At 41.1% G+C, this 12,247-nt stretch overlaps 1 protein-coding gene across 1 annotated transcript in view; it reads left to right on the top strand.

The window, feature by feature from the left end:
- The first annotated feature begins 2,889 nt into the window (after positions 1-2,889).
- The window catches only part of ITPRID1 (ITPR interacting domain containing 1), a 61,498-nt gene continuing 52,140 nt past the window's right edge, over positions 2,890-12,247 (top strand). Inside the window, exons 1-3 of the mRNA XM_039525194.1 lie at positions 2,890-2,959; positions 8,794-8,968; positions 10,694-10,742. Of these exons, the coding sequence (XP_039381128.1) occupies positions 8,815-8,968; positions 10,694-10,742 (203 nt within the window). The 5' untranslated portion in view covers positions 2,890-2,959; positions 8,794-8,814. The remainder of the gene's footprint in view (positions 2,960-8,793; positions 8,969-10,693; positions 10,743-12,247) is intronic.

The raw sequence follows: 12,247 nt of genomic DNA on the forward strand, positions 1-12,247 counted from the left end.
TTGATGTCCTAGGATGGTATTAGGGGTCCTATTTTCTCTTGGCATATTCATCAGCTGGAATCCTGACCACTTCTGCTCACTGAAGATCCGATGACACATTTTATTCAAGTCAGGATGTCTATTCCTCATGTTCTGGTCAATTTCCAAGTCTGGCAATTACATTTTACCTCCCTGAATCTCCCCTGGAATTTCACATGTACACAACAGTCCTCCTTATCTGTCCTAAATTGTTACTCCTGGGGGAATTCTGCACCACTGCGCATGCACAGAATTTATGTCCCCTGCAGATTTCTTTGCTTCCCCACAGAAAAATGACTTTCTGAAGGGGAAGCAAAGGGAAGCCACAACAGTGGTCATGTGACCCTTCCCAGCAGTGTGTTTCGGGTGCCCAGGGCAGCCAGAGGAGAAGTAAATCACTGTGGGGCAGGGGACGGGACTGGGGAAGACCTGGATCCCCACCCCACTAAGCCCCACTCCTCATCTGGACCCCCCCTCTGAGTCCCCCACACCCAGACCCCCTGCTGAGTTCTGTCCCACCCCCCCGATACCCAGGCCCCCTGGCTGAGCCCCAACCACCTTCACCTGGACCCCCCTGCAGAGTCCCATTACTGTTGCACACAGAACCCCCAAATGAGCCCCTATGCATCCAGATCCCCCCATACCCTGATCCCCCACTAAGCTGCCCACACCCAGATTGCCCCACACAGAGCCCTCTCAACTCACACCTGGATCCCCCGACACTAAGCCCTCCACACTTGGACCCTGCCTTGCTGAGCCCGCCTGCCCACATTTGGTGCACCTGGCATAGAGGGGCAGGGCTCTGGGGTGTTTCTGGGACAGGCCCAGTCCTTGTACTGTGTCAGGGTTGGGTGCAGCCTCACTGCGGAGTCTGTGTGCCAGGGGAGAGCTGCACAGTGATCTCCAACCTCTGTGCAGTCAGTGGCCTGTGTTCCCCAATGCCATGCTGGAGCCTCCACCTTTATTTGGCAAATAAAATTTGCAGAATTTTAAAATATTGTGCACAGAATTTTTATTTTTTTTGGTGCAGAATTTTAAACTTTTTGGTGCAGAATGCCCTCAGGAGTAAATAATTGTGATATAGTCTTGCTTTACATTCTGAATCAGCTGTTCTTTTCCCAGGGCTAGATTCTGCACAGCTCTTCTGTGGCTCCAATGGTGTATCCGAGAGGGAAGGGAGGAAGGCGCCTCCTCTGCCTTGCATGGCACATGTAAGGCTTGGGCAGAATTGCAGCCCTAATGTTCTCCTCTGGGGGAAGACAGTACCTCAAATGGTGCAGGGAAGGGGTGGAGATTAGCCAGCCATGGCTCTGCCCTCCTCGCTCCACCTTCACTGGCAAATCTGGTTGGCCATGCAAAGGAGATCATGCTGCAGTCATTAATGATACAGCAGTTTGTGTGCTCCCCTATACACTGGGGAACTCAGGGAGGCCCCCCGCTTTCTGCTTCCTTTGGGGTGATCTGCCTGCTGTGTTCCCAGTGCAAAGATGGCACAATCCAACCCCAAGTGACTAAACAGCATTTTTAACCAAATGTCTGTATAAAATTCCTTTTTAAACTGTATAAGATCCTTTGAAATGAGAAACTCCTAATAGGTTCTTGTAATAACTGACATGGACTGACAAATTTGGGGCCCAGTTCTGCTCCAGTTGAAATCTGTGGGAATTTGGCTATTTACATCAATGGGAACAGGATTGGACCATTTGTATCTGGTATCACATGGAATAAAAATGATGTGCTGGACTTAATGACTATAATGATGGCTACATTTTAGTTGATAAACAGAATTACTAGTAATCAATTATGTGCCATTTCTTTTTGGGGCAAATGACAGTTTTTCACTTTGCTATTTGCTACAATGCATTCAGATTGGATCTCTGTAGCTCCGTTTAAGGGATTTTGCATTTTATTCTTTTAGCTCATACAGCATCTTGCACACTGGGATCTTGGTCTATCTCTAGGGCTCCTAGCCATGATGTTAATACCAATAACAAATAACAATAATAAAAATACAACTTTGCCACTTTCATTTCCATTCCACTATTGATAGAAATCTAGTACTTTGAAAATATCAAATGATTTATACAACCTTGGTGCCAAGTAGCTACTAAATTGGGGGAAAAAAACCTGAAACTGCAATTCAAAACTAGATACCAGTAGAAATGTCATTTGCTGGTTACAGATTCTCAAGCATGATCGAATGTACCCGTTACTTAAGAATCTGAAACCTAAATCCTTTATTTCAGCTTTTGCACTCTAAGTACCAAGGCTGGTCTACAGGTCTGGCTTTTTTTACTTGTGAGCTTTTACATGGACGTTCAGGTGCTCTGCATCCTGAATATCAAGTTCTGTGTCCTTCATTGCTTGTGATTGTTTGCAATGCAAATGCGAGGGTTTGTATCAAAGAGAACCATATCCATGGTAACCAAATGAAGACAAGTTTGCATTACTTCCTTAGTGAAGTGTAATCCTTCCCCTTGTGGATGTGCCAAAGGGTCACACTGTGTTAAAGAGACAGGAATACATTTTTTAAAAATAAAGGCAAATAAAGCAGTTTCTGCTTTTTTTATTTGTCTCAGTTCTCTCTCACACACCATTCACTCTCTGATTATTTTTTTTTAAAGTCTTCTCATCATTAGAACCTAGACTGGACATTGTTCCTACTTTCCTTTGGCAGGGAAGATAAACAAACAATCATCCATCTTAGCTGTCAACTCAAACACCACTTGTTGGCAAACAGCCTTTCTTGGCCCTTCGTGTTGGTTTTTTGTTTGTTTGTTTGTTTTGTTTTGGTTTGGTTTTTGGTTTTTTTGGAGAGCCGACCCATGAGCACAAGTTCCTGTATCTTGGTTTTCCAATCTTTGAGGGAGTAGCACAGCACAGATGTAGATGCACCCAGACACCAATTCCATTTTATTAACAGCCGGAGCAAGCCATACAGGTTAGATTGCAGCTAACTGTTTTTATATACTACAAAATGCCTTCTGTTCTTCCAATTTAAGGGGGAAAATGCTGTTTTGTTTTTATTTTTCTGGTTTAAGTTCCAGTTAAAAGAACTGTAGCCTTGATTTCTTTAGCTTTTTCCCAGCCTTGTAGATTGTACTTGTTTGACCAAGAAATGTTATTAATGAAGGCAATGAAATCTGGTCAAATGAAATGAATTGCTAGACCTTGTTGCTTTTGTATTAGTTGTTCTAGTTAACAGGTTGTCGCAAGTTTCACGAGTTATGAGCTCTGTGGTAAATTTTCAAACTTTCCCTTTCATGACAATATTAAAGAGTTTTAAAATTCAACTATTTCTCTCTCTACAGTTTTACACTGGGTTTCAAATGGAAAATTTTGGGGATGGGGAGTGCTGTTGGTTCTTATCATCTGCTATGCTCCGTCTTCTCAATTAAGAGCTAAATCATTATGATTAAAATGTAACATTATGATAAGATTCAGTTTCCGTCACAGAATTCATTCACAAAGAGCTGCACTGATTGTCTTACATTGCACTAGTACTTATACTTTAATAAGAACAGTAGTGAAATCCTGGCCCCGCTGAAGTCAATGGAAGTTTTGCCATTGACTTCACTGTGACCTGTAATTCACCCCAGATTTTTATCTACAAAATCATGATAAAAATAAGGCATTATTTGAATTTTTTTTCCATTTTGAGTAACTGCTGTATTTTAAAAAAGTTTTCTATTTCATACCATGGAATTATTTCATATTATTATTTTAGTCCCCAGTATATATTTTACACTTCTACAGCAGCGTCACATAGGGTTTGCAATACACTTAACAAATAATTAATTTAGCCTCACGTCTGTGGAAAATAGTCTAGTATACATGGGGAAATCGAGGTACAGAGGGCTAGGTCACAAAAAGACATATTACCTAACTGCCACTTTAGGTGCCTAAATCACAGAATCAGGCCCACACTGGGAATCTCATAGCTCCTGCTCAGCTGCCCCTGAATCTTGTAGGCATCTAAAATCACTGAGCCTAAATTTTTGTAGTAAACAGTCCTTAGACACCTACTTTTCTGCCTCTGAGCGTGTGCACTGCAGACCACACCAGGTATCCAGACACCTAAACCCCAGAGTGATGCACAAACTGGGAGAAGACAGGTGTTCCTATGCCTAACTCACTTGTGGGACGGACCTGATCACTGTGCTCTGAGCTCACTTACTGGGTCAGGTCCCTGAAGGCGAGCTTACACAAAATGGCCTGGAGGTTGTCCCTCATAATTTTTAGCCCAGTGGTCAGGGTATTCACATGGGATGTGGGAGATCCCAGATTCAAATACCCCCTCTGCCAGAGGGAGAGAATGGATTGGAACAAGGATCTGCCACCCCTCAGGGATATTCTGATATGGGGCTCCCTTAGCCTCTCCTTCTAAAATTGTTCCACTGTGTATGTAGATTGGCTGTTGTCATAAGATTTCCATCATCTTGGTCCACCTCCAAACAGGAAACAGGTTCCAGAAAATTAGTCCCTTCCAGGTTTAGATATGAACCAAAACTGTAATCGTGGGTTCAAATCCAGAAATTTGAAGCTGAAACCCTCTTCCAATTCAAATTTGGCAGAGGGAGTCTTGAATTTGAGATTCCAGTGTGATCCCATCTCTAGGGCTAGATTGTGACCAGTTCTGCACAGGTGCCTGGGGAGGGAGGGGAAAGAGGGTGCAAGAAATCTTTTTTTACCCCCCACCCTCCTGGGACTGGTCACTGCTGGTGCTCACCTCCCTGGAGCTGGCAGGGCTTTGGTAGAGGAAAGTGCATGCTACAACCTATGTCGCTCCCCTTCTACTCCTGACGTTGTGCATCCTGTGTCATCTTTCTTTTTTTGCTAGGTTACGTATATTGTGCTCCATTCACCTGCTGGAGCTATATATTGGTGTATATAGAAGAGAGAAGACTCAGGATGGTGAACATGATTCTATTCTATAAATATTTTCAAAGTAATAATAGCAAAGGCCATCTTTGTGGGGTTTTTTCTCTCTCTCTTTTTTTTTTAAATCCTTCCTAAATGGAGATGATCAGTTTAGAACTATATGTTGTATTCCAATAACACATCCCAGGATACATAACTTGTTCTGTGATCCCAAGACATATCTCTAAAAATAGCATTGGCTTTTCCCCACAATGGTGTTGGATTGCAACAGTATGTTTAGTTTGCTCCTATAATGCATAAACCATTCTGGCCCCAAGAACATACTCGACTGCTTTGCTGAATGGAGATGGAATTACTAATGTGTTTAAAGTTAAGCCAGACCTTAAGTGCTTAGCTGAACTGGAGTGTCTGTGACTTGCTGCTGTCTTCTAGTCTGTATCTGTGTGATGTATGTCACTTTCCTTGGAGCTTAGCTTTACATTTATCAGTACTGATTTTCATTATGTGCAAGCCACGGTGTTGTTCTTGTCCTGTAGTTTATTTCTGTCCTCCTGTGTTTTATGCAAACCCCTCTATTTTACTGTTATCAGTTGATTTGATGGTTGTTGAATTCTATCCTTTCTCTGGATGGTTAATAAAACATTAAATGATATCCATTCCAGAGACTCACCCTTCCGGCACATTCCTTTTCCATTTGGAGATCTTTACATTAATAATTATTTTCTGTTTCTCAACTAATTTCTAGTTTTCATACCTGGCAAGCATTTATCTAATTCCTTTAAATGTTTGTCAATGTGTACATATTGCACACCATGAGGAATGTAGTGTGATGAAAGGAGTTCCAGAGAAACTTGTTTTTGTGAAATAATAATTTAAATATAGTCAGTGGCAAGGAAAATGGGGTTGCTAAGTGCTGGCAACTTCAAGTGAGACTGATCATCCTGAAAACTTGCCATAAATTGTCTACATGTTATTTCAGATGTGTTTATTTGTTTGTTTATTTATTTACTTTGTGTAGTTAAGAACCTGTGTACATAGCTCATTCACAAGAGTCTTTAACTTCTACCTTGTTGCCTTCCTTGTGAATAGAGCCTCCAAGATGTTCCCAATGTGTTTATCAAATGAACAAAATACACAGAACATGGAAACTAGCCAGTCATTCATTTCATCGACAGATTTGCAGAGCTAAATTTACTTCTGGAGATCAATTAAATTAAAACACACAGATGATGAGTGGCTCTGGCACCCAAACTGTGATCAAGAGGACTCTCTTGTCTGAAAAGATGTACCTTATCAGATTAATCATTATGTATTATAATTAATAGGAAATCAAAAGGAGCTCTTCCACTATCCATGGAAAAAAGTTAATGTTGCTAAGAATAATTAAGGCTAATGGGAGTTACCTATACACATCTCCAGATATAAGGCTTGATTCTCTATTGCCCTGCACCTTGTGTAGTCATTTATACCAGGGGAAAATGGGTACAACACACTCCAGTTTGGATTTGGTAGTATTTTACACCCATTTTGCCCAGGTAAAAAGGACTATACAAAGTGCAGGAGAATCAGGCCCCCGGATACAAAACTTGAAACTAGGCACATTGAACTAAGCTATATCTGAATTTTTGTCCTTCACCCTCAGACATTCTGTGTCACAGCATCTTACCTTCTGTTTCTGCTGGAAATAGTGAAAAAAAAAGAGATCTCCTCTCCACATTGTAAAAAGTATCAGAGGGGTTGCCATATTAGTCTGGATCTGTAAAAGCAGCAAAGAGTCCTGTGGTACCTTATAGACTAACAGACGTATTGGAGCATGAGCTTTCATGGATAAATACATGCATCCAACGAAGTGGGTATTCACCCATGAAAGCTCATGCTCCAATACTTCTGTTAGTCTATAAGGTGCCACAGGACTCTCTGCTATTGTAAAAGGTGTGGATTTACATCCTTTGTGTGTCCCACTTTCCAAGCATTTTATTTCCTGACAAGCATAAGATTCCACTTCCTTGCAGACAGTAGTTCCTGTCGTCCCATATCTTCACTATGGGCTCAAGAGCGAGGCAGGCTGTGTAGCCTTGCATGAGTGTAAGGAGACGTTAGATCTCCCTGCCTTATACGCTGGCACAGCCTCTACAGAGGTTGGGCCTGTAGGCATAGGGCTAAGGGGGCACTGCGTGCCCACTTCTCTGCCTCTCCCTCCTCCCCTGCCTAGCAGGTAAGCAGAGATGGAAAGGCATAGCTCTGTCCTTCACCCTTGTCTCCCTGCAATGTGTTGGCCAAAACTGTTCACATAGAGAAGACCTCACATGTATCCCCCCCAGACACTGCTATGTTTCCAAGGAGAGAGAGAGGGAGGTCTCTCTGTACCCAGTGTGATTACTCCGGATTATCTTCACTTGGAAACAGAGCCAAATGTTTTTTGCTGTAGGGAATGTTTAATTTACTTCCCTCGCAGAGTGCCAGGACTGGGACTGTGCACAAGGTGCGAGTGTGTGGGAGAAATGCTTCATTTGTTCTCTTCTTCCCTCTCTCCATCTCCTTCCCCCACACTATGTCCCTCTCCATTGCCTGCCGTAATTTGGACAAAAGGAGTTTGAATGGACTAGACTCCCTCCAAGAAAAGGTAGGAGTGCACTGGCAGCACAGCGTAGGGAAGCATAAATAGAGGACTTCCCTCTCTGGTTCTTTCGGAAGCACCCAGGTCACCTTAGAAAGGAAAGAACTCAATGGGTAGACCAGGTCATGTAGGCCAATGTTCCATGAATGAGCTTCAGCCAACAACAAAAAAGTGGTTTCAAAGGATATTAAGATCCCAGTTCATTTACCTTAAAAGCATCCACAAAAGACCCACAACAGAGGGATTTTTTTACAGCCTAGTTACAGACACTTTGCTGAGTAGGCTCCTGCCTTTTCAGTTACATTCAGTTCCAGGCTTATTATGTATAGTTCTAACAGAACAAACTTTGAAAGGAAACTTTGAAAGCGTCACTAAACTGCCCCACTGTTGGCTACTTTCCCAATGCCTGCTAAACTGTGCCTTTCTCAAGCCAGTGTTGTCATTGACAAAGAAAAAAAAATCTCCAGATTAATTTAAAAAATGTGAGAGGCAACCTAACCAATGTTCCCCTTCCTCTCCTTTTCTCTCTGTCTCTTATGATAAAAAAAGCTCTTAAAAGCTGCTCTTATGCAGCTTAATCCTCTTCTCGCTTAAAATCTTTGATGCAGTCTGGCCTCCATCTGTCATCTCACACACACACTGAGAAAACAATCTTGTTGAAAATGTGATTCATGACTACAGTGATCTTTGTTAGAACATTGCTGCATTGGAGCTCTGTGGGCAGATTGAACGGCAGCACTTGGAAGGTTAAGTCAGGACCACTTTTTTTTTTTTTTTTTTTTAACTGCAGACTTAATGGGTGATTTGCTTGACTGAAATGTGGAAGGTTAACAGCTGAACCATGCTAAGCTTGGTAGAGAGTAAAATATGCCTGCAATGCCCATGGCAAAGATATTTTAAATTTGTATTACAGTAGCACCCTACAGGACCATCTGGGACCAGGGATACATTGTACAGGACACTGTACAAATACATAGTAAGAAACAGTCCCTGCCCCAAAAACCTTACAATTCAAACATATCCGCATTACAGACAGGGAGCTGAGATGCAGAGAGGTGAAGTGACTTGCCCAAGTTCATACAGGAAGTCTATGGTAGAATCAGGCATTGAACTCAAGTATCCTGAATTCCAGTCCAGTGCCTTAAATTCACTGTGGAAATGCAGGCCTATCCTGCTTGAGCTAAAGGATGAGCTCCGTCTATAGGTTGCTATAGTGTAAAAGAGCCAGGATTTGTTAAATATATTAAACATGCTTTTCTTTGTATCTGTTTTCTTAGCTCACAAACTTGCATCCTGGGATGGCTTCAGAGTCTTACTGTCATGGGACCCGCAGTACCCCTGAAATGAACAAGAGGGATATCCTGTTATTTGCCAAGGCATCATGGACTCACCTGGATGAAGATTGTCTGACTCCAACTGTAGTAGACAACCCTCTTCCTCTTTCACAGCTTGGTGAGATCTGGGAATGGCATTCCTGGGATTCTTAAAAGCCTATTATGACAGAGGATAATGGCATTTTTTCTTGCACTGTAGTGACTGTACTAATGACATGAGTACAAAGGCACACACTGCACTAAAAGATCAGGCTTATAGTCACATAACTACCTTGAAATAATCGTGTCATTTCACAATAATTCCACAGTAGGCAATTTGCAAGCAATTACACAGTAATAAGCATTAATACTATTGCATTATAACTCCTAATAACTCTGGTGATACAAGTTATAAACAAGAATGTCACACAGTTTTTCAGTACCAAAGAGCCTTAAGTGGGGAGTATATGAATGTACAATAAAAGCAGTCCTTTTATTTTTGTTGGGTTTGCCTAACTGCTATATTTGCCAGTTGCTCCCATTAGATCGATCCCCAGTTTTGTTCCTTCTCTATTCCATATTTCTAGTTATTTTAAGGTTTTATGCTGTCACCTATCACTGTAGGATTTGAGCCCTTTATGTAAAACTGAGAGGAATAGCAAAGTCCTTAGTGGGCTTCATGGAGTCCCTGGCACTTCTCCTTTTTCAGGGTGTAAACTGCTTGCAATAAGTTTTTGTTTTGTGACTTTTTAGATTTTATTGATTTACTTTTTAAGACTGATTTGTTTCAGGGTATTTTTTGGTTGGTTGATGTTTATTGGCTAAAATGGTATCAGTGTTTTATCTACTATTTTAAAACTATTTTGTTAACCCCAAACCATACACTGCGGAAATGCAGGCCTCTCCCACTTGAGCCAAAGGATGAGCTCTGTCTATAGGTTGATATATTGTGAAACAACCAGGATGTGTCAGATGTATTAAACATGAGTTTCCTTGAATCTGTGTGTGTTTTGGGGTTGGGTTTTTGCTTGTTTGTTTGTTGTTGTTGTTGTTTCCATTTTAGGCCCTGATCTGTTAGTGTGCCTGCACAATGGGAAAAAATGCAAAACAAACCTAGGCCTTCTTTACATTCATGTTGCACTGGTTTAATTTGAACAGGCTTTAAACTGATTTAGGCCTGGTCTACACTAGGAAATTAGGTCGATATAACTATGTTTCTCAGGGGAGTGAAAAATCCACACCCCAATTACTGGTTTTGTTAAAATTTTATTTTTGTTGTATTTTTCTGACCGTCTCTTATTTATATTTTGGTGAATGCAGTATCTAACATCTGACAGTGCACAAAATTCCGGGGAATACTCTTCCAACGAACTTTAATCCTAATCCCCTAATTAATTAAAGACTCAGTGGTGACAGCTAGGCTATTTTTTAAACTGATGATTTATCTGAACATCAAGAAGCAAAAAAAAAAAAGCATTAATACATATCAGATTTTCATTGTAGCATTTTTAGCGATTAAATAATTGTCTCTCCGTGCCTCAGTTTCCCCATATGTAAAATAGGGATAATAATCCTTCCTTTCTCCTACCTTTTTTTCATCTTCTCCATTTAGACTGTACTGTTTTTGGGGCAGGGACTGTCTCTTACTATGTTTTTGTATAGTGCCTACCACAATGGTACGTCATTTACAAAGAACTCAAGTTATTGAAAAGAAATTACTGGCAGTCTTTCCCCGGATGGCTTTTACAAATTCTGGGATTAATGGCACTGGGAAATGAAGCAGTTCAGTCACGTGGTAAATGGCTATAAACCAATCAGAAACTGTTGCCAATGATCCTATATCTTTTTTTATTGTTATTTTTAGAAGATTCTAAAGAAGAAAATATTCGCCACTGGTTGGATTCTGGGTTCTTGTAAGTTTTGGTCTTGTTATTGAATAAGTATTTGCTGCATCCTCAAATTATGCCTGTGCACTTACTGATAGCAACAGTAGAGCTGGCCAGGAATTTTCCATTGGGATGATTTTCTGATGAACAATGCAGTTTCTGAAAAATTGAAATTTTCTGCAGGAAAACTGAAATTTTGCTGAAAAATTTTAATTTTCCATTGGAAAAATCAAAACTAAATATCTGATTTTTAGATGTGTTCAAAATGTTTTGTTTTGAATCAATTCAACATTAAACTATATTTCCCTATTATGGTGCATTGCCTCATGGGAGTTGTAGTGCACTTTCCCATTCTCTCATATGGGTTGGGGGGGCTGTACTTCCAATAATGCAATATGGATAACCCTCTGGTCAAACTGTGTGATGCATCATGGGAGTCATGTGATGTAGGTGGATCATGGGAGATGTTCTCTGCCAAGGGAGTCTGGTTTATAGAAAAGAATAGAGGCATCAGACTTCAGTTTCGGAACTGTTGAAATGTTTTAGTTCTACAGAAAATGGCAAAGTGAAATGTTTCAACATTTCCAAATCAACATTTTTCAGAATATTTTGTTCCATGAGAAAAAATAAGATTTCGCTGTTTTATTCAATTTGTGATGAAAACAGATTTTGGAATTTTCCATGGGACATAAATTCTGAATTTTGCTCAGTTGTAGCCAATAGCACTGACTAGGTATTTCAGTAGCTAGAACAGGGGTAGGGAATCTGTGGCATGCGTGCTAAAGGCAGCACATGAGCTGATTTTTAGTGGCACTCACACTGTCTGGGTCCTGGCCACTGGTCTGGGGGGCTCTGCATTTTAATTTAATTTTAAATGAAGCTTCTTAAACATTTTAAAAACCTTATTTACTTTACATACAACAATAGTTTAGTTATATATTATAGACTTATAGAAAGAGACCCTCTAAAAACGTTAAAATGTATTACTGGCATGCGAAACCTTAAATTAGAGTGACTAAATGAAGACTCGGCACACCACTTCTGAAAGGTTGCCGACCCCTGAGCTAGAACTACATTCTGCCACTTCATAGACAGAATTGCACCAGGGAGAAGGAATGGCACAGCCTTAGGAACAGTGTCTGGAGGCATGGTGATGAGTATAAAAGGATGTAAGAAGCATGCCAGCACCTTCTAGGCTTAATGTGGGCAGAACCATCACCATGGCCTGTCCCACCCAGCCTGTCCCACCAGCCATGCCCCACTTGGTCATTTAGTGCAGTATTGCAAGCTAGTGACCACCCCACCACCTATATTGGATCTAGTGGGAATCAGATTATGGCTGCCTCTGGTTTGGGTGCTCTAAAAAGGGTAAGTCTTTGTTCAATCTCTTCCCTCACTAGTCCATGTGGACAGGGGAAGCCCTAATTTTAGTCTTTGATAGATTTAGCACCATAAACTGCAGGCTTTACTTAGGCAAAATTTTAAGGGACATAAACAGAGGCTTTGTCCGTAGCAAGGGCTGCAAGATTGGA

This window comes from Mauremys reevesii, linkage group 2, assembly GCF_016161935.1.
Source record: "Mauremys reevesii isolate NIE-2019 linkage group 2, ASM1616193v1, whole genome shotgun sequence".
NCBI classification, from domain to species: domain Eukaryota; kingdom Metazoa; phylum Chordata; order Testudines; family Geoemydidae; genus Mauremys; species Mauremys reevesii.